We start from the raw sequence: 26957 nt of genomic DNA on the forward strand, positions 1-26957 counted from the left end.
CTAGCCAGCGGCATACTGGGCGGGGCGGGGGGGGGGAGAAAAGGGCGTGGCCCCCGCCGGACTGGGCGTCGCGGCCTGAGTGATAGGCAGGCGCAAACAATGAGTTGCAGTCCAGCTGCGCGGAAGAGGGTCGCGCAGACGTCGGGTTCGCGAGCGGCGGCGCGCGGGCGAACGCGGAGCAGCCGTGAGTAAAGGGCCCTCCTCCGCGCGAAAAGCCTCCACAGCTTCTCCCCCACTTCGCCTCTTCTGTCGCTCGCGGAGTTCTGCCTTGCTTTCTCTCCTGTGCTCCCTTCGTGTAACGCCCCACAGCCTTCCCTCTCGAAAGCCTTGCCTTCAAAAAGGAAAAGGACAACAAATTCTGGACGTGGGTCCGTCTCTCCCGCACCTCAGGTTCCTCAGGGCTCGCGCAATAAGAACGCAAAAGTGCCCCACCGTTTGAAGGGCAAGGCTGCTGAGACTGCAGCCCTTGGACCTTGTCTCCTCAGAGGGAAGCCTTCCTCCCAGGTCAAGGCGCTTCACGCTGCAACCTCCAGGTCCCCACAAGTGGCCAGGCAAGGGAAGTCCACAAGCAGGTATAAAGCCAGCAGTGGAGGAGACGGCTATAGGTGGCCACTACTGGCCACAATGGCTAGATTCTGCCTCCACGGCCAGAGGCAGCCGTGCCTCTGAAGACCAGGGGCTGGAAACCACAGGGGGCGCGAGGGCTCTCGTTTGTGGTCAAATCCTGCTGGCACTTTTCCCTCAAGCACCTGTTTGGCCACCGTGGGGACGGGATGCTGGACTCATCCAGCAGGCTCTTCTTATGTTCCCTCCTTGTTTGCTGCCCAACAGCTGACAATATATATCAAGTAATATTGGCTAATACATTGTTTGTTTTCCTCTTATTTTCTTGCCTATCTTCCGCCATGGAGCCAACCAGAGTGGCTGGGGCAACACAGTCCCAATTGGCAGGGTACAAATAATAAAACTATCAGCATTATTATTATCCCCTGAGGTAGTGTTTGTGTGGTTCCCAGGTGGTCACCCATCCGAGCATTAACCTACACAGCAGGGCCAAAACTAGACTTTATTTCACCTGGGTTCAGCTTGGCACCTGTCCCCTCCCCCCACATGCATTTGTGTACACACACACACACAGGATGAAAGCCTCAATGGCACCCTTATGGAGACTTCATCTGGGGCACAAAACCCAGCTAGTCCCAGTAGCTACGGTACTGTACACAGACTAGTTTAGCTTCACCAAACTGGTGGCCTCGCGTGTCTCCAGATCATGTTGCAGTAGCCATTGATAAACTTGCTTTTGGGCTTTCCATTTCCTTTTAAAGTCATCCAAGGCCAGCAGCCATTGCCACATCATGTAATGGTCAATTCCCAATATTAGTTATGAATACTCCGAAGAGCTACTTCCCTTTGTCCTTCCTGGAACTTCTGTGATGTAATTTCATCCTGTCTGCTACTCACCCCACAACACTCTAGTATTGAAAGAGGAAGAGGAGGATCCTCTTTATCCATGTTCTCTCGACTATACATAATTCTATAATCTCACGGCACCCCTAAAATCATTTAAAAGTGTTTTGGCTAGTTTAAAAACCTATGGACGCTATATACTATATTCCATATTGAGTTGCTTCACCCTTTTCTTTCATACACACTCTTAAAATAGAATTGCTGTAAAAAAAACAAAAAAACAACCTTCACACACACACGCACCATTCCCTCTTCCACCCACATATTGTATACCAGTGATATGTTTTCATGTTATTTATACACAGCCATGCTGATTTTTCAGGCATGGTTTGTAGCTACACAGCAGTGTTGGCCTCTTCCCTACGTTTAGCAGTGTATAGCAGTTATGTAAACAATTTACATTTATCTGTATCCTGCCTTTCTTCAAGAAGCTCAAGGCGGTATACAGTTTTGTTTATTTAAATACTTATCTGTTGCCTTTCTTGGCCAAGTTAATTTCTCTCTTTGCATTTCATTCACTCCGTGTTTGTTCTTCACAACGGCACAGTGAGGTCTGAGAGATAGTGACAGCCCCAAAGTTACCAGGTGAGTTTCATGACTCTGAAGTTGTGGATGCAGTTTTCTTTACAATTGCCCGTATTTTTTGCTCTATAAGACGCACCAGACCACAAGACGCACCTAGTTTTTGGAGGAGAAAAACAAGGGGGGGGGCGATTCTGAATCTCAGAAGCCAGAACAGTGAAAGCAGCAATCCCTCTTGCTGTTCTGGCTTCTGTGATAGCTGCGCAGCCGGCATTCGCTCCATAAGACGCACACACATTTCCCCTTACTTTTTAGGAGGGGAAAAGTGATTCTTATAGAGCAAAAAATACAGTACTTCACTCTGATTATTCTTTCTTTTTTCTTCTGCCATCTCATCCTTTCCTATTTGAACTCAATGCATTTCCACTTCAGGTTTCCTTGTAAATGCAACTGCATTATGTATTTGTAGGTTTCAAACACTTGTTGCCACATTTTTAAGTTTAGCAGTTTGGCTGTGCCACAAGATCCTACATATGATTACTCAAAAGTAATCTCCACTTAGTCCAATGGGGCTTATTCCCAGGTAAGGTGGTGGACTCTCCTTCATTTGAGGTTTTTAAAAAGTGTTTGGATGACCATCTATCAAAGATTCTTTAGCTGTGATCGTTTGCAGGGGGTTGAACTAGATGGGCCCCTTCCAGCTTCACAGTTCTACCATTCAAAATGAGAGAAGTCTTCATCTGTTACAGCCTTCTCTCACTGTGCAAATCATTTGAAATGTCTGTAAAATTTGGAACCAATTCATACATTTATTTTTGAGGTGCAGTAAAGTTCATGTGATGTCTTGACTACTTCATTTTCACTTCTGAAAATAAGGAGCAGTTTGTGTGAAAAATAAACTGTTCCTAAGAGCACGAGTGTGTTACGTCAATTAAAAAACAGTTATTTCATTCAGGACTACTGCAGCTTTTCAGCTGTAGGGAATTTTGCACAAATGGCTCCCTGTGTGAAAATAAAAAGTATGAGGCCATCACACAAGGGTGTTGCAACTTCAAAATAGTTATGTGAATTGTTCCTATGTTTGACTTGGAAGAACGTATCCACTGCATTTTAAAATAAGGAGAATGCAATGCATCCTGGGAACTGTAGTTTGTTATGGATGCTGGAAAGGGAGTAACTACAGTTTCCAGGATTAGGGGAAAAGCAATAAACTTTAAATGTGTGTTGAATACACTTTAATGCATGGTGTGGATCTGCCCACAGCTTACTTTGCTTGCATTTAAAAGATATAGTTTTAACTCAAAAATGTGGGCACAACCAACTGATGATTAGCCACTTTCCATTATAATGGGGAATTTGGTACCCATATAATTCTCCCACTGAAATAAAAAATATTTGAGTTTAGTTGGTGTGTGCTCTTGGAAGGGACTACAACTCCATAGTAGAGTGCAAAGGGTTTGAATTCAATCCCTGGCCTCTCCATTTAAAACCACCTGGCAGCTGGTGAAGTGAAGTACACTCTGCCTGAAACCTTGGTCTAGTGCAAGGCACAGGCAAACTTGGCCCTCCAGATGTTTTGGGACTACAACTCCCATCATCCCTAGCTAACAGGACCAGTGGTCAGGGATGGTGGGAGCTGTAGTCCCAAAACATCTGGAGGGCCAAGTTTGCCTGTGCTTTGCACTAGACCAAGGTTTCAGGCAGAGTTTGCCTATGCCTGGCCTAGTGAATCAAAGTTGACAATACTAGGCCGGATGGACAAATATAGTCTTCCTGGCAGTAAGATTATGTGTCTTGTGATTTTTTTAAAGATAGAATTTAATTTAAATTAGTAATTTTTGGGGGACGGACAGACATGTTTTTAAGTGAAAGTTGGAATTGACTTAGTGAAATGGTTTTTGGAGGCACTGCTTTACAGCAGCCACAATCTTATTTCCAGGGTCAAATTATTGGGTAATTGTCTTTTAACAGTAGTGCTGTGGGGTGCAGCAAGGTACCATCTTGTGCCCAATGTTGATTAACATCTATATGAAGCTGTTGGGAGTGGCGGTGGATTGCATGAAGGCCAACAAACTTGACTCTGAATCCTGGCAAGACGGAGGCATGGTGTGTTGGTGATCCTCAAGTCCAGATAACTGGTCAGTTGCCTGCTTTGGGTGGGGTCGTACTCACCCTGCAAGAGCAGGTTTGTAGTCTGGGGTGCTCCTGTGTCCATCTTTGCTTCTAGAGACCCAGGGAACCTCAGTGGTAAAAGGATTGCCTTTTACCAGCTTCAACTGGTAAGACAGCTGCAACCACTTCTGGACTGCATTCACCTGTCCATTGTTGCCTATGTGCTGCTAAACTCCAGGATTACTGCAATGTGCTCTGTGTGGGGCTCCCCCTGATGTTGGTTTGGAAATGGCAGCTGCTGCAAAATACAAAAGTTCATCTGCTCGCTGGTCACTGCCTTAGTACCCCCTTGCTGAAAGAATTCCTCTGCTAGTTAGCAAATGGACGAAGTTTAGGTTTTGGTGTATAAAGTCCTATACAGCTTGGGACCAGGATACAGGAAAGATTGTCGAAATTTGTCAGGTGCATTTTGCAACTGGCTATCGGCCACTTGCAACCAAGTGAAGATGCTCAGGTGCCAGGATGACGCCTGGCATCTCCACCATCTGGAGGTGCGTGCCTGGGGATCCTTGGATCTTGTCTGTTTTCACACACTAACAACACATCCTGTAGAATTCTATCTGTGATATTTTGCCTGCACAATCAGAACAAATTTCAGGAACCAAAAGATCATATTGAAAAATAGAACCTTCGAGCTTTCTGGCCCGCAAACAGCAACTAGACATTCCCTTTTGGCCACTTGTAACCCTTGTTTTAGGGACGCGGGTGGCACTGCGGGTTATACCACAGAGCCTAGGACTTGCCGATCAGAAGGTCGGCGGTTCGAATCCCCGTGACGGGGTGAGCTCCTTTTGCTCAGTCCCTGCTCCTGCCAACCTAGCAGTTCGAAAGCACGTCAAAGTGCAAGTAGATAAATAGGTACCACTCCGGCGGGAAGGTAAACGGTGTTTCCGTGCACTGCTCTGGTTCGCCAGAAGCGGCTTTGTCATGCTGGCCACATGACCCAGAAGCTGTACGCCAGCTCCCTTGGCCAATAAAGCGAGATGAGCGTTGCAACCCCAGAGTCGGCCACGACTGGACCTAATGGTCAGGGGTCCCTTTTTAACCCTGGTTTAAGGAGCCATTTGGTGCCTGGCTTACATATCAGCGTTTCTAACACTGCTCCCCCATTAATATACCCAACTGACCATTGTGAGCTACAACTGAGGGCCTCGTGCTGACATTATTTATGTGTTTGCCATCCTGAGCAAGTGCATATAGATTGAAATAATGATAGTAGTAGTAGTCGTCGTCGTCGCAAGGAATTTCCAGCCTTCCTTTAGCAAGTAGTTTAGTGTGTTTTAGAATGATATCTGGAAAGCCCAAATGATTGTTGAGGGTGGGGCAGACTTTTTACTATAATTCCCACGCAGAAATATTCTAGTGCAGCAGCTTGGATTTTCATTCCTGCACACAAGGGTTCCTCCACAAAACAGATGGTTGGCACTGCTAGCTTTGGCAGCGCTGATCAGACATTTGGGCGGGGGTGTATTTGGAATTGGTCTTCCGCCCGAAACAGATGATTAGAGCAGGGAGTGCCAACCATCTAGAGCAAAAGCATTCACCATTCCACAAGAGTCTTTAGCTGAGATGCTGAATGCCCTGCCCCACTTTATCACAGTCTAATGCAGGCCCTGTTCTAGAAAAACTATCCATCTGCTGGTCTGAATGTGTTCTGAATGAAGGTGATGGTGTTTACTCACATTATATTTTTTTAAAACAATTTAAAAAATGTTTTAAAAATGATTAAAGTTCAAAACTTGGCTTTAGGCAGTAGATCTTACATGCTACAGTTCAGAGGAGAACATTTGCTTCATGCTTCATTTAAATTCAGAGAGGTTAGGTGTTTTGATTTATGACAGTTAAATAACAATCATGCTATTAATGTTTGGCAAATAGCATGCTTTTTAACAAATCTCATCTCTGTCAGAAGAACCCTGTCAGAAAGGAACCTTCCCCCCCCATCCATTTGTTGTCAATGTGCTGCAGCTATTCAGTTCATTTCACAACAGTTACTTGCCTACCAGGATAGAGATAAAAATTAATAGCTTGCCCATTGCTACATGCATGAATTTTGGTGTGGGGGAATCTTTAATTTCCAGTTTTAGAAAACACTGGTTGTAAATAGCTAGTTGTTCTGAGGAATACCAAACTTTTCTTAAAAGAAGAAGAAACCCTTAAAAGGGTTGGGGCAGGAAATACTTTGACTTTTTTTTAAAAAAAAAATCACTTTTATGTAACCTCAAAGGAATATATAGAAAAATCACGGCCAGAGTTTGAGAGAGAGGCTTTCATTTTATGTTCCTCTTTAGGAATTCTAGCTGACCAGTGCAGGAACAAAAAATTTTTTTGCCTGAACTCTGATTGCGGGAGTTTCTACATACAGTGGTACCTCGGGTTAAGAACTTAATTCGTTCTGGATGTCCATTCTTAACCTGAAACTGTTCGTAACCTGAGGTACCACTTTAGCCAATGGAGCCTCCCACTGCTGCCACGCCACCAGCACGTGATTTCTGTTCTCATCCTGAGGTAAAGTTCTTAACCCAAGTACTACTTCTGGGTTAGCTGAGTCTGTAACCCAAAGTGTTTATAACCCGAGATACCACTGTAATCTGTACAGGTAAACTGTACCTTTGTTGTAATCTCCTCCTTTATCCTTCTTATAAGTACAGTGGTACCTCGGGTTACATATGCTTCAGGTTACATACACTTCAGGCTACAGACTCTGCTAACCCTGAAATAGTACCTCAGGTTAAGAATTTTGCTTCAGGGTGAGAACAGAAATTGTGCTCCGGCGGCGCGGCAGCAGCGGGAGGCCCCATTAGCTAAAGTGGTACCTCAGGTTAAGAACAGTTTCAGGTTAAGAACAGACCTTCAGAACGAATTAAGTTCTTATCCCGAGGTACCACTGTATCTACAGGGGAACTCCCAAGCACTTTATAGCCGAGTCAGACCTGATATCTTTCTAGTATAAGAAAGAACAAGGGATAATTGGATGACATTTCTACTTCACTTCTGGCACTCTGAAGAACTCTTTTTAACTGAAAACTATCTCTTAATATTTTTGCTTAGAATCGAATCTAGACCACTAGTCTGTCAAGGAGGTCTGGCACTTGCATCTGACACTTTCTGTGTTACAAAGACACATGTCGCGTCTTCAGCAAAGTGAGTTGTTTGCCACACTTGTTAAAACTAATTAGTTACAGTTTTAAGGATTATATGTTGCCTGTTCTAATACATGCTGCCTTGTGGCTTGCTTGGTTCATTTAGTCATGTGTTCCAGTCAAATTTTGGTTGTATAAAAACGGCAGATTCATCAATTAAACTCAAAAGTTGTGCACATAAATTATAACTGGCAGTTACACTAATATAAGTTGTTTACATATTGGATAAAACAAATTTCAAACTACTTTACTGAAATGTATTCGCAAATGCTTTACAGATGTTGGTGGTTTGGGGCTCTGTTCTTTCCATTGAATGTTCCAAAATCTTTCCCTCATAGAATTGTAGAGTTGGAAGGGACCACAAGGATCATCTAGTCCAACCCCCTGCAATGCTGTAATCTTTTGCCCAACATGGGGCTCAAACCCTCAACCCTGAGATTAGGAGTCACGGCTTGCTTGATATGCACTCTGTCCTTGGTGCAATCATTCTTCTTGCTGCATTTAAGGACTGAAACTTCCATGGATGTTTGTACTTGGTAGTGGCACCCAAGCATACACACCCTATCAGATATGAAGAGTGCTTATGTATGAAATGGACACTTTCTCTTTAAAATAGGTTTAAGCAGAGGCTCCTTTCCCAGTCATCAAGAACATGCATTTTGCAATGTGCACATATTGTTGTTTGTTTATTGTGACCATTTATAGTCTGCTGTTTATTCAAAGGTCCCAGTGTGGAACATACATAAATATTTAAAACCAGAAATTAACAATTAACAATATAAAGCCTTGCAAAATACAACGTCAGTACAATTCACAATATTATTTATTTGTTGGTTAAATTTGTATCCCACCCTTGCTCCCAAGAGAACCCAAGGTAACACCTGTAGTGTAAACTTTGATACTGGCAGTGGAGGTAGAAAACATCACCTAGGCAAGCAACTTTTTCCCTTTCTCATATATTGCAGTATACCTGCACTGTTGCAATTAAAATTTCCCCAGGAAATCACCTATCCGTGCCTGCAGCCATCTCAATTCATGTCTTGATTTTACCCTTTCAGGTATTTAAGAAAGTGAAAACAAAACCAGGATGTTTGCAAAAGCAACGAAGAATTTTGTGAGAGAAATTGACTGTGGAGGAGACTTGATCCCCGTATCTCAGCTCAATAACTTGGACAAATTACAGTTCCTGAACTTAGTGACAAAGAAGAGGAAAACCTGGTGCTGGCAGAAACCCAAGTATCATCTCTTATCAGTCACATTGAATGATGTGCTTGCTAAAGATGAACCCATAAAACCAGGTAAAATTAGTTACACGTTGCCACAGGAGATAAGGAAGTATAAAGTCCAAGCCGTTAATAAAAAAGTATTTCAAATCAGACTGCAGAAGATTTGCCTGCTTTAATTTTTGAAAACTTTTAAATATTCAGTTTCGTAAAGGCAGATGTTGCCATGTTAATGCATTTTAACATGTCCTTTTAAAGTATATATAAGATATTAATAATTTTTCCGATGCAAACACAAGTGGAATTTTATTGCACTGGTGTTCTTAAGTGGCTATCAGGCTTTTCTGTATTTCAGATACACATCCTCAAGTTGGTAACTTTCAGAGGAGTAAGTCTGTTTCAGAAGAAAAACCCACAGCATTTTTATATGTATTTGTTTATTGATAAAAATATGTATATACCACTAACTTTATAGAAAACATGTACAGCAAATATAAAACCCACAGGAAACACAAGAAAAATGGGAAAGCAAAAAAATTACAAGGAAATGGCCAATCACATAATATTCATCCAATTGAAAAGTCCTGTTGACACACACACAACTAATACTAAATATAATACTGATGGCGATTCGCTCCCAATGTTTCCATATATTAAATAACATTGGGGATAGCAGAGCCTTGTGACGCCTCGCAGACATGTAAGATTTATTGTGGTGCAAATTTCTGTGAGCTATAGTCCACTTCATCATTAGTTGCAGTCAGGATGAAGCAACTTTAGCAGAACATAGAATCGTAGAATTATAGCATTCTATGATTTCTTCTTGTGTTTCCAATCTAATGTTTTGATGGCTAAGCTACTTCTATGCTTTTGCTTGTTTTCCAAGTGGTTGTGGAGTCTGATTTTGTGAAGTACGAGGGGAAGTTTGAAGACTATGTCAAAGGAAACATTGAAACTTCATTTGGGACGATTAATCTAGGAGCTGGAGGAAGAGGTGTTGTGGAAAGCCAGTCGTCATTCGGAAATCTGAAAAAGCAAGAAGCTGACTTACAGAAGCTTATGAAGGATGTCAAGGGAAAGTAGGTATTCAGCTTCAAAGTTGGTATCCTTGTGAAGTTTTTTTTTTTTTAAATGCACTTAATATTAAGGCAGTGTAGTTGAAGGTGCAATATTTCCACAGTACAGTGGTACCCCGCAAGATGAATGCCTCGCAAGATGGAAAACCCGCTAGATGAAAGGGTTTTCCGTTTTTCAATGCGCTTCGCAGGACGAATTTCCCTATGGGCTTGCTTCGCAAGACGAAAATGTCTTGCGAGTCTTGAGATTTTTTTTCGCTCCCCACCCCCTTTTTCTAAGCCGCTAAGCCGCTAAACCGCTAATAGCCTTTTAGCAGCTAATCCGCTAATCCCTTAAGCCTTTAATAGCCGCTAATAGCCGCTAAACCGCTAATAGCGCTAATCCGCTAAGCCGCTAATAGGGTTGCTTTGCAAGACGAAAAAACCGCTAGACGAAGAGACTCGCAGAACAAATTAATTTCGTCTTGCGAGGCACCACTGTACTTTCCAAAATTGTGAATTTTTTTAATATAATAAGCATTTATTTGTTATGAAACAATCTGAATTAACTGACTTTGCAATATGTTTTGCCATTTTGCTCTGATGGAAGCTCTCAAGGTAAGCTATTTTTTTTTGGAAATGCCCATAACTTCTAAGGGGTAATTATTATTATTTCAGGACACTTTTAATGTGTGATGTTCTGTTGTGTTGTTGGGTTTCTGTACATCAGAGATTTCCAAAATTCTTGTTGTGACATTAGAGTGTTAGCTTCAATGTGTAGGTGCATTGCACGGATGCTCTCCGCACTCCTCCCGGGGCTGGGAAGGGGTTAGTTTAACCTTCAGTTTGCTAGTAAAACTGACTATGTCGCGAAATGATGCATGTCTAAAATGTGTGACACCAACATGGAAAGTTTGGAAAGCTCTGCTGTATATTATGTTGGAAGTTGTGCAGAGTGGCTGAGGCAACGCAGTCAGATGGGTGGGATACAAAAAATAATAATATTATTAGCTGAGTTTGTCTGTTATGGCAAAGGCAACAAAGGGTTTTCTAGCACATAAAACCTTAAAAACTCAAAAACCTTATGCCATCATAATTAAGGTAGCATGGTCGTTGGTGCCTTTACTGATATTTCCATAATTGCAGTGAGCTAAGTAACCACCCAACTGGGTGCGGCTTTTAAATGGTTTTTAATTGAGGAAGATACAGAACAAGGTACTGCCACAACCTCGAAAGCTGTTGAGCCAAACTGAAGCTTTATAGTACAGATCGTGCTTTGTAAGCATGCCTGAAATTAATCCACTGGAAAGCTGTATTTTGAATTGGATTAATAGATGAACTAACATGGGGCTCTGCTTGGTGGAATGTGACAGAGGATTAGATTAGTGTGCGCTGGTCTAGTTAGCTCCCTTCCAAGGGGATAAAACTTGGCTTTATATAATTGCAGATGGTGTTTTGGGTAGAGGGAATGAGGTGGTGGTTTATTGCTCCAGCACGCTGAGGAGAGACAAGAAACAAGATCCAGAGTTCAAACCCCTTTGCAATTTCATAACTACTGTATTTTTCGCTCTATAGGACGCATCGGACCACAAGACACATCTAGTTTTTAGAGGGGGGGAAATCATTCCCCCCCCAGCCCCAAAGAGTGGCGGACAGGCTGCGCACAGCCTGTCCGCTTCTTCCAGAACTTCTCGGGGCTGCAGGGGAAGCCTGGGTTCCCCCCCCCAGCCCCAAAGAGCAAAGAAGCCAAGACAGCGAGTGGGATCCATCCCACTGGGTGTCTTGGCTTCTGTCATAGCCATGCAACCTCTCCAGCCGGGAGCTAAACCTCTCCAGCGCGGCTAAAGAAGCGTGGCTAAAGAAGACAAGGCAGCGAGCGCAATCCATCCGGCTCGCTGCCTTGGCTTCCTCTTTAGCCTTGTGCAGCCTCTCCAGTCGGGGGAGGCTGCACGCGGCTATGGCAATTCCCCCACCTCCCGCAAAAGCCCATAGGAGCCACGCACCCTTTAAGGACTGGCTGCGTCAGTCCCTTCTCCCTCCTGGGGAGAAGCCCGCAAGAGCCGTGCGAAGCTTGTGTGCGGCTCTTGGGGGCTTTTCCTGCCTGCCTCCCCCCTGCATTCGCTCCATAGGACGCACAGAATTCCCCCCTTAGTTTTTAAGAGGGAAAAAGTGTGTCCTATGGAGCGAAAAATACGGTATATACTATGGGGTTTTTTTTCCACCAAAACAATAATTCTTCCCACCCCCACTTCCTTTGGGTATACTTGTGCTACTCCTGATCAACATCTGTAGAAACCTACTGCTTCCTATGGAATTGAATAGCCGTAGAATGAATTATCCTTGGTGTTGACTAATCATATAGACTTATTTACTGATGTATGTCAGTTAGGTGAAGAGGGGATAGGTAGAGTGCATACTATAGATTATAAATAGTATTTGTACAACCTTTAAGAAGAGAGACAACAGCAACATGTTTGGAATCTTATGCAGGGAATGTGTATTTGGAATCGCACAGGGCAGGGCAGTAGGTAGCAACAACAACGAAAAAGGGGGTAGTGAAAGGACCGAGTACTAGGTCCTGCTTCTCACCTGTGTACACAAACCTTCTGCTTCAAATATAACCTCCTTAAGTGGCTTTTCCTTGGAGGACTATCTGGGATTTGTTACAAATGTTTGCATGTAACATCTAGTTCAGGTATTGAGTCTCCTTGAAACAGAGGAAGGAGCAAGAACTTTTGCACTTAACTGTGCAAAAGAATGAATATATCCTTAGTTGCTATCCTCTTAGATTTACCTGTTAATTGATATTAGGATGCATTTTCTAGGCACTGCAATAGCTAGCTTGTAAAAGCTTGCTGTAATTGATGTTATTAGCTTAACAGTGTGCCATTAACAGGTTTCTTTGACTCTAATGAATCCTGCTCTCTGGAGATTATTAAGGAAGTCTGCAATCTTCTTTGGGGAAATATTTTTTTCCATTCTCTTGGCACATTGGGACATGATTACCTATTAATACCATTAGATTTCTGAAAGGATTGCCTGCTCCCATACAAACCAGCCTTGTTGAGACTTTCATCGGAGGTTCCTCTTGTGAATGCCCCTGCTTGCCCACGTAACGTGGCTGGCTGCCAGGCATAGGGTGATGCCCCAGCTATGGAATTGCATCCTCAGATGGATTTACCAGACACTGACAAACTAGCAAGGAGCATCTGCTTGCAAAACTAGGCTTGCATCTCTCTTGTTTGTGCCTCTCTTGTTTGCAATTTGCCACCAAAGAATGAACACTTTATCAGCCTCTTACAGATCAGTGCTCTGCACGTAGGTCATGGGTTGTCAACCTGGTCCCTACCGATCACTAGTGGGCGTTTCAGGACTCTAGGTGGGTGGTAGGGAATTCTACAACACAAGCTGAATCCTCCTTCCATCGAGCACTGATGGGCAGTAAGGAGATTTTTACCATTAAGAAAGATGCATTAGTGGGCGGTAGGTATAAAAAGTTTGACTACCCCTGGTGTAGTTAATAAAGATACTTTTTTTTCTGGGTAGCAATTTTTGTCTGTTTCATACTCCTTCTTCAGGGCTGTTAATCTGCACAATACATTGCTGCAACAAATGCTTGAAAGAAAGCATGAAGTTCTTTGTATCCTGACAAAAAGAATAGTAACAACCCAGAAATGTTTAATATCTGAACATATTCAGACAGAAGAAAAAATGGCCAGTATGGTGGGGATAAAGACAAAAGTTATCAAGGTAAGAACTGGGAAAAAATTGAATGCAGTTCATTATAGATACGTACTGTTGAATTGCACCATGCACGCATTTAACTTGAGTGATTTCAGCTTTACGTACTTGACGGCTGGCCAGCTGAAATCATACAAATTAAATGCATGCAAGGCAGAGAGCTGAAAAACTCCCAGAATAGCTTGCCAGGCTTTGGGAAGCTCTTATGTGGACTCTGGGAGGCTGTCACAGGATCTCAGACAGCCCTGCAAGATCTGGCGAAAACCTCCCCAGAGCCCAGTAAGCAAGGCGGAAAGCACCTTGCGTGGGGCAAGATCTGCTCTGTGCACCAACTTCAAAAAGGTAGGGATGCTTGCACAGGATACATTCCAGGGTTGTTTTGACTATACACGGTTTTGTCTTTATGCATAATCCCCGGAACATAACCCCTGCATAAGTTGCAGTGTGACTGTGTTTTCCTAAAGTAAACTGTGACATGTTCCATTTAGCGTTTTAAGATTATCTGTGCTGTTATAGGCCCCTCTAGCTTCCCTGCTTCTGAACAGTCCTCTGCACAAGTATGCAGCGATTCCACATGCCGAGGTGCAGCTCTGTGGGACATTCTCCTACGGAAGCTCAGTTGCAAGGAAAGCTTTGCAATAATGCATTCCTTTAATTTCCTCGTTTCATTTCGGCACATGCTGGGGAAGCTCCTTATGGATTGTCCCCAAAGTCTAATCAGGGGTGGGAAAACCTTTGGCCCTCCAGATTCTTTTGGACCACTACCCCCCACCATCTGTAACCTTGGGTCCTGATGGCTGGGGCTGGGGAAGCTGGAGTCCCAACAACATCCAAGGAAACCACAGGTTCCATATCCTTTGGTCTGCTTACTAAAAATTACATGGCTTCATAGAACTAAAGTTCTGTATACATGTTTGTGCCTGCTCACCCCCCCCCCCAGCCCCACTACTTTCTGCTGGCAGGTGTTTATTGGTGTCTGTGAAAAGAAAAAATCATTTCCCTATGGCAGGATTACTCTAGAGCGGTGCTAGCTGGGGGTGCCTTTGGGCAAGATACCTCCAACAGGCTCTGCTTTCTGCACCCATCGCCACCTTGCCACTGCCCTCTACTTGCCCTCTCCTTCTTGGTGCAATCTGCATGACCACCCAGAGGGAGAGTGCAAAGCAAGTGGAAAGCATTGCTTTATTCTCGCCCTGTGAAGGGAGGCAGCCAAAGAAAGGAAGAGGAGCATCAGGGCCACGAAGCTCAGGAAGTCAGTAGCTGGTCTCTTACAAAGCTTTGAACCCAGGTGCCCAGTGATGCTGGCCTCTGCTTCTGAATCTGCTCCAGATTAAGATTTTGAGATGGCTCTTTTAAAAGAGTGAACCCTGAGCGATCTGAGGGACGTTTGTCAGGGTGGTTTTCCTAAACGTGTACTTAAGACACTGCAAAAATGGCGCACCATCTTCTCAATGTGGAAATATTCCTGTCCAGGTTGGAAGCTATATATCAGCATAGAGGTGCTTTGCCAAGCCTATGTCACAAACTCAGGCTAACAATATAAAACACTTGCACTGGGCTGAAGTCCTATTAAGTCTACTGCTCTGGTCAGCGGTGTAGAAGCTCAAAAGCAGTGTTACAGAGATGGTCCCACATGGCTGTGTCTCTGGTACCCTGGTAAGCAGAAAGTTATATACTGCCTCTATTGCCGGACGATCAATAAATAGCCATGGAGGATCATTCTTATGGTAGACCTGTGGGCAATTCCGATAATGGTTTAAAAACCAATTTAAGCTTTTTTGGGCACAGCCAACTAGCAGAGGTTGGTATATTAGGACAAACGGGGCACTGTCCTGCCAAACTCAGCTTGCCCTCTGCCATTCCTCATCTGCCTGTCCTCTTTCTTCTGCATCAGGCAGAAGTTCTGCCTGTCCTTGACACTGGTTTCACCTAAGACTTCTCTAGTGGATACCAGCAACTACGGTACTTGTGGTCAACCTTGTGGAAACAAATTCTGTAACGTCTGCACCCTGTGAAAAAGAACTCTTTTTTGTTTTCTGTTTCATCAACTTGTGTAACTGGCGTAGAAAGGATGGAGAGAGCCTTTTCTGTGGTGTGTTTTTGTTTTGTTTTTTGTAGTGCTACATAACTAAGTATGTTGTTTATCTTGACATTCATTTTGTCTGCAAGTTATTACTGGCACTGAATTAAGCCAGTGTAAATTAAAGAGCGGATTAATATCTCCCTCAGGTATCAGTGAGTGAAAATGGGAATGTGATAAAGGATTCTAATGTGATCTTGGAGATCCCTTCTCCCACAGCTATTGCTTATGGTGTAATAGAACTTTATGTAAAGCGTGACGGACAATTTGGTAAGTAATATGTTCATCTTCTTCCCTTGAGCAGCATTACCAAGCTCTGTAGCCTGATGAGCGATGCATTTTTGCTAGGATTAGGACATGATACAGTCAATCAAGTTGTTCACTGTCCGATAACTTTTGAATAGAGTTAGAGGGGAGAAACAATACAAGGATTTGGAAGTGTACACAGATGCTTAAAGCCATTCTTGCCTTTGCTGAATTGGAAAATGCACTTTTACATTTAAGAGGGCCTCTGTCCACAGTGTGTTGTCTTGGGTGTATTACAAAAGAGTCTTTCTGTTATCGTAAATGAGCAAACGTATTAGTGACACAAGAGTCTTCCTCCTCAGCAGATCCATCTGTCAGAGTCGGTCTTGTTCTTTTGCTAACTCATTCAGCTGCTATAATCCATTGTTGCTCATACACCATCTGCTTTTACAGTAGAGCTTCTCCTAGCCTTTTTTCCCAATCATTCCCCTCCTGCTGAACCTCTATAGTACCTCATAAGCACCCTGCAGGGTTTTGTGTATTTTTTGGTGGAAGTTTCAGCAATTTATGGATGTTCAACACAAAAATGGAGGCAGAGAAAACTTCTTCCACTCTGTTCACTGCCTCTGCCTCCCAAACCTCCCACGGGACTCAAAGCATCAGGCAGGATACAGTTAAAGGAGTTCTTGAAAGGGAAATTCACACCTTTGCAGTCGACATCATCCAGTGAGGGTTGCCTTATTTGACCTGCAAAGGATGTTCTGACTAGTGCAGGGGAACCAATTTGTCAAATGGGTAGGACCACCCGTCTGTCAATCAACTGACATCATAATGGTCAGGGGAGGCCCAAGACATTTGGGTATCTGAGGCAGACCCCAGAAGGGCGTTCTCCCTATCAGGGAAGATCTACATCAGGAACAACAGGAGGAGAAGGAAGATCAGTCCTGCCACCTTGCCCCATGGGTGGGCTGGCTCTCATAATGGTGTCAGGTGGTTTGGCACTTTGACGTTCCAAAGTCAGGACTTTGAAGCACCTTGCATGCAGCAAGGTGTGGCTATAATGAAGGTCTTTCCCTTCATGTTAGCTGCTGCTGTGCTGTGCTGATACAAGGAAGGAAAAAGCTATTTTAGCATCACTTTACTGCTTGTGAAGGTGCTTTGAAGACCCAACTTGAGGACTTCACAGCACATTCAAACTGAGCAGGATTCAGGACGGGGGTTGCGTTGAAACCACTGCTTGAAACAAAGGGGAGAACTTCATTTTAGCAGAGTTTTCTATCCTACTTAACACTGGGTTCACCCGAACCATGCAGGATTGACCTCCCTGGCCAATTCTGCTTTGTGCAATGCTTTAGAAGCTCCCAACAACCAAGTGGTGGTTGGGCACTTCAGAAGCTGCCCAAGGGGGCTTTGTAGGTGTAGGGTGGGTGAGCAGGTGTGGCTTGCCCAAAATGGCTTTGTGGGCAGGCAAAGTTTGGCCTGTGGGCAAGACGTTCCCCATCCCTGAACTAGTGAGAGGAATCAAAGGTTTCCTCATTATGCCCCTCCAGAGTTGGTGACCTGCAGTGCCTCAGACTTATATGTGTCCATGTCAGAATTGATGTTCGAAGGACCTGATGCCTGAATTGACCCTTGCCTGCTGGGTATCTAGTATGCAGTGATTTCAGACAGAACTTCTTTTCTACCATTTACGATCCTCTTCCACTTGCTCATCCTCCTCAGCAATGCAAGAGTATCATATAGGCTTGCCTGGAACTCATTTGACATTGGCAAAAGGCCAGTGAAAAGATCCATCTGAGGGGCAGGTTAAATGCAAAGCCTTCAAGCACCTCATTTGTTTGCAATGTTCATGGGTGGTAGCATAGGAGTTTTATTTGGCTGATATAAGAGAACGGGGCAGATATTATTGTTGCTGTAGTTGTCACGATATCCTGGTTCATCTCCACATATCAATTTTTAACACTATGGATATAATTTGATAGAGTGCTTGTGTGTGTGCACAGATCTTAAGATGACAACTAAGCATGAACATTAATTATAAAATATTAACATTTCCAGCCTCTATATCTTCTCCCTATTGGAATGGTTTGTTTGATCGAGATAACAAGTGCAACACCCTTGGGTTTATTAACTTCTGCCCTCTTCGTTGCTGCCCTGCCCTTTTTGGTATTTGGTGATCTTATCTCTCAGGCGTCATATAAGATGGATGTCTCCACTATCTCAGTTTATGTATAGGGAAAGTTTTTAATGTTTTATTATGTTTTTATGTGGGGTCTGCCGCAGAACAAGAGTCCACAACCCTACCTCATGAGGGGAGGCCCAGTGAACGAAGTGTGTCACCAAGCAAAGCATATTTCCTCTAATACTCAGTTAGTCACTCCTCCCACAGGAGCTAGTGAAATAAGGATGTCAGCATGGGAACGTAGATGCTGCAAGGCAAGCTGCTTCCACTATTCAGGGAGAATATGCTATAGCAGAAGGGCGTTCCTGATCTCTTTCCTTGGTGCCCAGCAACTTGAGCAAAGAATAACTCCCTTCAAATTGGGCCCATAAAAGTTTTATTGACTTGTGTAGTCATGTTTTATGGCAGCAAATCGCAAGGGATTTTTGCATGCATGATGCTCGATCAATTTTCCATACAATGGTACCTTGGGTTAAATACTTAATTCGTTCCGGAGGTCTGTTCTTAACCTGAAACTGTTCTTAACCTGAAGCACCACTTTAGCTAATGGGGCCTCCTGCTGCTGCCATGCCGCTGGAGCATGATTTCTGTTCTCATCCTGAAGCAAAGTTCTTAACCCGAGGTACTATTTCTGGGTTAGCGGAGTCGGTAACCTGAAGCGTATGTAACCCGAGGTACCACTGTTTCTTCCCATTGAATTGCAAAAAGGACCAAGTCTAGAGTTCTGGATTAGCACCATCTGTACCCTTGATATATCATCTCCTTTATACTGTTGTGATGCTCTTGGAATACTTTTTCTCCTTGCTATATTTAAATTTCACAGTGAGTTTACCTCTCTGTAGCCCTGCCCATTAAGATGTCCTCCAAAAGGCCAGAATGTGTATGAACACAGTCTCAGCTCACTTACGGTCCCCATCTCAGATTCTTGCTCACTTTGCATCCACAGTGAGCCTCTGGTTGCAAATTGATACATTGAAGTGGGGTAGAAGTAAATCCTTGCCACATAACTTCAGGGTAGCTCTTATCTGCTCACAAGGGGCTGCTTTGCTTTATGCTTCTATGTTTTCCTTCATTTCCAGTGCTCTTTCTGGGAATGCATCTGGTAGTATTGGTAGCACATGTGGCTCTTTATAACTCTTAGCAAACCGCAGCCCATATTTCTTCGTGGCTTTGCCAGCATGGAACACACAGCGCCTTTTTGCCAGCTAGAATTAGGGAATTGTAATCATGCAAATAGGCTTTAGGAAGAGTGGGAAGGGCAGTGCTCTAACAGCCACTGATATCACATAGCTGTGAAGCTTGGACAGTTGACCAGCTATGATATGGTTTGTCCCCATTAATATTTGGGGGGAGATCCTTTGGCTGTATGTAAATTTAAAGCACATTTCGTCGTTGCCCCTAAAAAAAATAATATTGGGAACTGTGGTTTGTTAAAGGTCCTGGGAACTGTAGCTCTGTGAGAGGTAGATTGCAGTTCCCAGAATTCTTGGTTAGGCAATAAGTTTTAAATTTGCTTTCTGTATGGTGCAGATCTGGATCACAGGTCCAGATGCCACTTATTCCTCGCTGCTTCCTATCTGGCTTATGAAGATATCTTTTCCTCCTGCCTGATCCTGGAGTTCAGAAGGATAATGCAGGCTTCCAGACAGACTTACTCACTTGGGACATTATTAGATAAGATTGCCCTGGGAACAGAAGTTAATTCAATAGCGTTACCAATATCTCTTCTTTCCAATGTTCGCAGCCAGCTCTTATTAGCTTTAACAGAGGCACGAGAAGCGCCATGGCGGAGTCTCATTACTCTTGGGAATAGCTTTAATTTGTATTGCTCTCTCACCCCCCCTCCCCATCTTGCCGTGTTGCTTGCGTGGGTCTCAAAGGGTTTTTAATATGCCAACAGCTCCACAAACAATTGCTTCCTTCATCTCATTCTCCAGCGCAGAGGTTTGCGTGGCCGCGGCCTTTTTATCTTTGATGGAAATACTTCTTTCCTGGTGCTCTGTTTGTATTTCCCTTTTTATACACGTCCTCAATTCAGTGAGAAGGGATATGGATGTGGAACAGTTATATTTAAATTCTGAACATGGGCTGTGAAGTTGACAGTTAGCGTTGCTCCTCCCGTCTCACATTTATCCTTAAGTCTGCTGTTCTCTTCATGCAGATTTCATTACAGTTTTGCAAGAGTGCTGGGGAAAGTGAAATCTTGTCCATTTTCTCATAGATCCGCTTCTCAAAACATCCATGTTGTTAACTCTGGCTCTGATGATAATAATAACAATATAATAATGATTTATTATTTATACCCCGCCCATCTGGCTGAGTCTCCCCAGCCACTCTGGGCGGCTCCCAATCAAATGTTAAAAACAGTACAGCATTAAATATTAAAAAGTCCCTAAACAGGGCTGCCTTCAGATGTCTTTTAAAGATAGGATAACTGCTTATTTCCTTCACATCTGAAGGGAGGGTGTTCCACAGGGTGGGCGCCACTACCGAGAAGGCCCTCTGTCTGAGAATTTGTTTTCTGCGCAATTGACATGGAATCAGTTACCTAGATGAATGATGGACTCTCCCTCACTAGGGGTCTTTAAACAGAGCCAGTGGAAAGCTATCATCTGTCAAGGGATCTTCTAGCTCTTGAGTTTTTTCAGAGGAACGAGTTGAACTAGAGCAGTGATGGCCCAGTTGTTTTGGGACTACAATTCCCATCATCTCTGACCACTGGTCCTGTTAGCTAGGGATGATGGGAGTTGTAGTCCCAAAACAGCTGGAGGGCCAAGTCTGGCCATCACTGAAGTAGAGGGCCTCCAAAAACCACTCCCACTCTTTTAGAAAGTTCCCATCCACACTACAAATTAAAAGAGCATGGCTTCCACCCCCAGCCCCCAGAGAATCCTCGAAACCATAGTTTGTTGAGGCTGCTGGGGCAAACTATAGGAATCTTTGGAAGAGGCAATGTGCTTTAAATGTATGGTGTGGCTGCATCCGGAAACAAAGCATATAATATTATTTTAGTCTTTCCTTCTGCAAAATGAGAGTGCTGCAATCTGACTGCTATATGTATTTTCTAAAAGCTTATAAAGCATACAGTGAATTGGTTGTGATACTCAAAAGCGCTCACCCCCCCCCTCTCTCTTTTTCAAACAAGATCACACCTTGAATAGAAAGGGGCGGGTTGTTTAGCTGCTGCCTCTTCAAGATTCCATAAGAGTTCTCTGAAAAGTCAGGAAAAACTTCCTTGACTCAAAGTCCTTTCCTGGCTGGGCTGTATGTGCGGGCTGATGTCCACTAGGGGGAGTGGTGGAGCCAGATCCAAATCTAACCAGTTCCATCCTTTGTCAAAAGCAAATCTGCACATATTTCTGTGTGGGCCACGCAGAGCAAACTTAACCCAAAGGTGTGTAGTCAAGTAGCCCATCCTATGGGAACGGTACTTAATGATAGCAAGCCACACAATATTTAGGTTTTCATTCCACTGTCTTTCTGTACAGATGGGACAAAGAGGGAATATGAATCCTGAATCGCTAGGACTTAAGTTCCTTTGGGTGACAGCAGAAAAACTGTTAACGGTATTCATCCTAGTAGTTTGCTTCTATTAGCAAATGTGCATTTTGATAAACGGACAGCCGAGTAAATGGACAGTTAGATACAATCTCTTTCACATAACTGCGGGTCTCGTGGTGTGATGCGGTATTTACCGTAACATGACAGGGGGGAAATGTTTCTCATGGCAACCTTCACTAGTTAAAAAAAATTAAACTAGGTACTTTGATCCAATTCTCATTTATATCTTTGAGGAACTGTAAAATAAACATACCATGTTTTAGCAAACTTGCTAATTAGCTACAGTTGTGTAGCCCTCCTTCCCAACCAGTTAAAGACTTGCGGGGCAGTAATTTTGCAATTTTCTTTTTCTCTCTAAAAGTTCAGGTGCACAGGAAGAAAAGTTTAACACGTGTGTGTGTGTTTGGCAGGCTAACATGTAATCAAAAGGCATCTTCTGGGTAATTTTCAGTTGCTGTGTTTCCAAAGTCTTTCTGGATAACTCAATCAAGCCCTTTCTGTTTGACAGAATTCTGCCTGCTACATGACCAAGAGGGTGGCTTTGAGAGGGAGAGCATGGAAGGACCAGCTCACCATTCTGCAGCTTTCCGATATCCTTTCTTCCCCCATCTTCTGGATGCTGTCGATAGTGAGAATCCGCCAGGCCCTGTCCCCAGTGATGCCCCATTAAGTGTTTTGAGCAAAGGTAGGGCTGGGGGGAAAGTGTTAAGAAGTACAAAAGAAAACCTGGCTCACATTAAGAACAAAATGAGAGATCAACCTGTTTTCAGTTTTAAATAGGTCTTCTGAAAAGCTCTTAGAAATCAGGGTACACAAAGGAACGTTGGGATGTGTGGGGGAGAAGAGTGGGGGAGATACATCTGCCAACCTGATTGCTGCAGCATGGAAAGAGGGGTTTAAAATTCCCCTCCTGGTCTGTACTTCCAGCTCTTGAACCTAAGAAATAGACGATTATATTGGTATTGCAGCAAACTTCACACCCAGCCTGAGCAAGACAGTGTTGTGCAACTTACTGTTAAATGGAGAGGGAAACATTGGTGTCAGCTGCTGGTTCATAAAATTCTCATCCCTCCAAGTAGAAAAGGCCACATGCTCCACGTGTTGATATGTACAAAATAAAGAGGTGGTATTTTGGATTTGGGCAGGGATTTTTTTAGTTATCAATGAATTGAGATCCCCTCAATGGATCTGAGATTGGTGTCCACCATTGGATATATTTATACCACTCTTCCCCTCGAAGTACGTATGTGGGTTTGCTTTGGATTCCCCCACAAAAATTGGGAGGGGAAACGAATTATATCTTCCCCTTTGTCCACCTCCAAGTTGCTCTGTACAATTGCACCCATATTTCTGGAGCATTTTCTATGCACACGTTTTTCAAGGTGTGGTTTCCTTTTACATAGCATGCTATTGGTCTATAGGCTCCTCTCCTGGGCAACCGTTAAGGCATGTGAAGGTACCAAATGTCAAAATGTGGTGCTTTGGAACGTCTGCTTCCTATTCTGCTTGGAAGGTAGATCATTCCTTGCCGTGAACTTAATTGCGAACTATTTTGGCTACACTGTGCCCCTTCCAAACTGTTCCAAATTAATGTTTTAGGATGCACGCATGGAATAGCAATTTTTTGCAGAGCATTTGTTGCACAGCATGGAAACATTTTCTTAATTAAATTCCCCAGCAGAGGCTTACTTAGCACCTTGACCCTGCAGAACCTTGTTTTTGCTCAGGAAGCGCCGCCTTACTCGACAAAGCCATGAGAGAGGTAGATGCAGAAGCTGTAAATGAGGGTCAAATTGAGATTTAGGGCAGCGAAAATTGGTTGCTGATGTGCGCTTGCTGTATCTTGCCCAATTAAGGTCTAGTCAGACAAAGTTGTGAGAAGAAAAAGAATTAGTTTGCAGGACAGGGGAGAGCAGGTTGCAGCTTGCTTTGCCTTACAGCTTTGAAGCTGCTTTTTCTGCTTCAGCAAAGAGCTTCCATAACACCTTTGCATAAGGCCTCTGAATGTGGTCTTTTCCCCAAGTTGGTCCAGAGCTATGATAAAAATCGGCCATTTTTCAATCAATGAAACAAAATAGGACTTTCTCTGGAACAGGTAAATTGATTGAAAAAAAGGAATCTCTCTGTATTGCTGAAATTGAAGTGTTTTTTTGTTGAGTCTCCCCACGACTGTTTTCTTGGTTTGCTGCTCTATGTGACTATTTCAAAGGCTTGTGGCTGCTTCTTGATTTCATTGGATTACTTTACCCAGTTCAAGCAATCCTTAAACGTATTTGCAACTGATCCAAATTTAGGCCTCATTTGCCATTCAATCCCAGGTTTTATTATCTGCTCTATAAATGAATAGTACATGAATGTACTATGGGTTTTTCTCTTTTACGGGCTGAGTGCATCCAGAAAAAGCATTTATGTTGCAGTTTGAGTTATGTTTGAGTTCCGGGCGTTCACTTTGCTTCATACATTTTTTGCACATAAAAGCTTCCTCTTTCTAGAATTGCAGGTTGTTGTTTTTTAAAAAAGAAATCAGTTTTCAAAATAAATGCTGCATTTGTAGAGTTGCCCCATAAACACCCTGATAAAATCATAATGGAGTAAAACATGTACAGTATATGTATACAGATGCAGCATTTATTAAAATGAAACAAAAAACCAAGAAATAAGTGGTGCATTGGGTGAAAAAGGGCAAATTCAGCATTTTTAAAAAAGTTTCTGTTAATGAAGAAGAGGCACAACAATAATTAGGAACAGATATGCTGTTTTAAAAAAAGTGAGAACCTGGGGCCCTCCAGATGTTGTTGAACTCCAAATCCCATCAGGTCCAGCCAGCATGGCCAATGGGAGTTGAAGTCCAACCTCTGGAGCGGCACCGGTCCCCCGCACCCCTAAACCATTTGCAGAGTTTTACCTCTCTAGTGCAGTGCAAGCTTTCCTGCAACAAAACCCAGAAGTGGAATGCAAAGTAGTTAACAAACGGAGGGCAAATTTGGCACCTCGCTGTGATTTCTATCCCAGGAAAGATTGTATTGTTACGCCTTGAAAACATATTTAGTAGTTGCTCTAATTCAGAAATGGAGATCTTGTTGTCCCCCTCCCACCACCCAAAAAAACTGCAAGCCCCAGCCCCAGCCAGCATGGCCAGTGGTCAGAAATGATGGTAGTTGCAGTCCAATATCATCTGGTGCTGCATCCCTGCTTTTAAAAAATGTTTCATTGAACTGGTAACCTTTGGTTGAGATGCTGTTGAAAGTGTTGCCCCTTCAAATCCCTTTCAGTGTGTGGTTTCTATCAGCTTGCTTAATGTGTGTCCCCTTTTGTCTCCTAAAGATGCCTTGCAGTTCAAGACCCATTTCCAGCCCTTCATGAAGCTAACAGAGGAAAAGCAGGGAACTTTATACCAACTGCTCTGTGATTTTCTGCTTCAGGAAGAAATGGTGACTGAGCTGGAGGATGTGGTAATCTTTTTTCTTTCTTTCTAAATACACAAACTTTCTCCTTTTTATTTATAAGCAAGAATAGCTGATTTTTTACCCCCGCCCCCACGGGCTGATGTATTTCTGGTCCCATATTCAGCATCCCATCAACACTGTCTGTTCTTTACAGCTGGACCATATATGTACAGAAGACAAACCAGAACTCCTTGTAATGGTGGAGTCAAAGCCACCAGAGCAGAAAAACATAGAGGATTTCTTACAGCTTGTTGGAATCCGTTTACGGAACAAACAGTTCCTGCAGAAGGACCCACTTTCCAACAAGGAGCTCCTCTTAGCGGCTCACATCCTCCTCAGTGCTATAGCAGGTACAGTAAGAAAAAAGGGGGGAAAAAAGCTGCTTGGTGGTTCTAGAACTGGGAAAGAAACACCCACCCTGAAAGACTTTGGCTAGATTGGGTCAATGGCCAAATTTTGTGTGAAGCAGTTGCCATTTCTTCCCTTCCGGGACATCATTTGTCTACTCTATTCCAACTCCCTGCGATAAAGGAATATTTCACCCAACGTGGGACTTGAACCCTCAACCCTGAGATTAAAAGTCTCATGCTCTGCCGACTGAGCAATTTTGCTTTCTCCTGTGATGCAGGAGAGCATGCAGTCTTGGGCAGCAGCATTGCGAGTGCAAAGCTCAGTTGCCTGGTTCAAGAAGCCAGTTTGCTACATTCTGTGAAGTTGATGGCTGGTAAATTGAGGCTGGGAAGAGAGATGTTCGCTTCTGCTGGGAAACTTGTTAAGCTATTGCTGGTTCCTGAAGAATAGCGATGTCTGTTCCGCTACTTGATTATTATTTTTTAGGATTATTTTTCTCATTCCCTCCCCCCTGTCCCCCAGTTCTAGATTTCATGAGTTTACGTTGTTAAGGTTTCCATATAGGCTTGTTTCACTGCTATGTACAAATTTTCAATTTCATCCTTCTCAAAGTTTTGGTTTGCCTCTTATTTCCTTGCCGCAGAACTGTCCGATTATGCGCTTGTCCTGCTTCGCGCCTGCTGTGAACTCCAGGTTGTCCCTGCTCTATGTTGCTTGGTAAGTCCTGCAGTCGCAAGTGTGCGAAGTCACGATAGCAGTGTGGCTTTGCCCCTTGCATCATCCACGGCCGGCATGGCCAGTAATCAAGGATGTTGACAATTGTCATCAGTAGCATTTGGACTGCCAGAGGCTCTGCCGTTTCTGGCACATATGGCCCCACCCCATTATAGCCTCACATGACCCCTAGGATAGGCTGAGAGATACTGACAAGGTCATCTAGTGAGTTTCCTGCCCAAGTGGGGATTTGAACTCAGGTCCTAGTTCAGCACTCTCTCTAAATATTTTAAGTTCACCCTCGCTACTGAAGAGGTTCACTTGAAACTTCGTTGTAAATGTCTCTTAACCTTTCTTTCTCTCTGTCTCTGAACAGCCTAACAGGACCTCGGCGGACGGCACGCTAACACTTGCAGATCCAGCACTAGCTCCCCTTGCTGACACCCAAAGGTTTCAGATAGCACAAAGGCTGTTTGCTTTATCAAACATTAACCTTGAGATGACAGAGTCTTGCATAAAAGCTGTAACCATGAAGAAACCCAGATTTTCCCCAATCATTCTCTATATAGCATTGTATGGACTTCATGCATTAGGCTGTAAAACAGCTCAGGCTTGAAGCAGCGGCCTGGGTGGTTTAATAGGATAACTAACGGCAGTATTTAATATCTGTCATAATAGAGTTGGACCTGGCTGATTTGCATCATTACAATGGGAACATGGGCAAATTGGCTGTGTCACTGGAGCATGGCAGAAGTTGAAATGGAGTGTATAAATGAAAATATTGAAGAGCCATGCAAGGGCGCTTCATCTGCAATGCACATATTAAAACACATCTTCAGTTTTTGTCTCCTCAGAGGTTACTTCAGAAGCATTTATTTGTTCTATAAGCAGCCTTTGCTTTATTGCTTTGTTAGCATCTGTATATACTAGAGCAGAGGTCTTCAGTGAGTTGGGACCAACTAGTGGGGCTCGGCCTGATCTACTGGCATTGCAAATATATGGTGAAAGAGTTAAGAAAGGAGTCTCCAAATGCATGTTTCAGTTAAAAGTGGAT

General features: G+C 43.5%; 1 protein-coding gene across 3 annotated transcripts; it reads left to right on the forward strand.

Moving 5' to 3' along the window:
- Nucleotides 1–21: 21 nt before the first annotated feature.
- GSDME (gasdermin E) lies at nucleotides 22–26756 on the forward strand. Of its 3 annotated transcripts, none has more exons than XM_083405039.1 (11): nucleotides 22–184; nucleotides 2015–2052; nucleotides 8363–8602; nucleotides 9414–9606; nucleotides 13161–13332; nucleotides 15553–15673; nucleotides 21901–22077; nucleotides 24717–24844; nucleotides 24993–25188; nucleotides 25833–25906; nucleotides 26280–26756. In XM_083405039.1, exons 3-11 carry the CDS (start codon nucleotides 8392–8394, stop codon nucleotides 26517–26519), a joined length of 1512 nt encoding a protein of 503 aa, XP_083261165.1. In that variant the 5' UTR covers nucleotides 22–184; nucleotides 2015–2052; nucleotides 8363–8391; the 3' UTR covers nucleotides 26520–26756. The 3 variants fall into 3 exon arrangements, with proteins under 3 accessions (XP_083261165.1, XP_083261164.1, XP_083261166.1); XM_083405040.1 differs by lacking the exon at nucleotides 22–184 and adding an exon at nucleotides 501–572; XM_083405038.1 differs by lacking the exon at nucleotides 2015–2052 and having other exon boundaries at nucleotides 65–184.
- The last annotated feature ends 201 nt before the right edge of the window (nucleotides 26757–26957 follow it).

This window comes from Podarcis tiliguerta (assembly GCF_965153285.1).
Source record: "Podarcis tiliguerta genome assembly, chromosome: 12".
NCBI classification, from domain to species: Eukaryota; Metazoa; Chordata; class Lepidosauria; order Squamata; family Lacertidae; genus Podarcis; species Podarcis tiliguerta.

Excerpts from the sequence above, each read along its gene's own strand:
- GSDME (XM_083405039.1), top strand. The coding sequence starts at position 8,392 with ATGTTTGCAAAAGCAACGAAGAATTTTGTGAGAGAAATTGACTGTGGA. Across the intron at positions 8,603-9,413 it reads AGATGAACCCATAAAACCAG|TGGTTGTGGAGTCTGATTTT; the intron begins GTAAAATTAGTT and ends TTGTTTTCCAAG. Across the intron at positions 24,845-24,992 it reads TGACTGAGCTGGAGGATGTG|CTGGACCATATATGTACAGA; the intron begins GTAATCTTTTTT and ends TGTTCTTTACAG.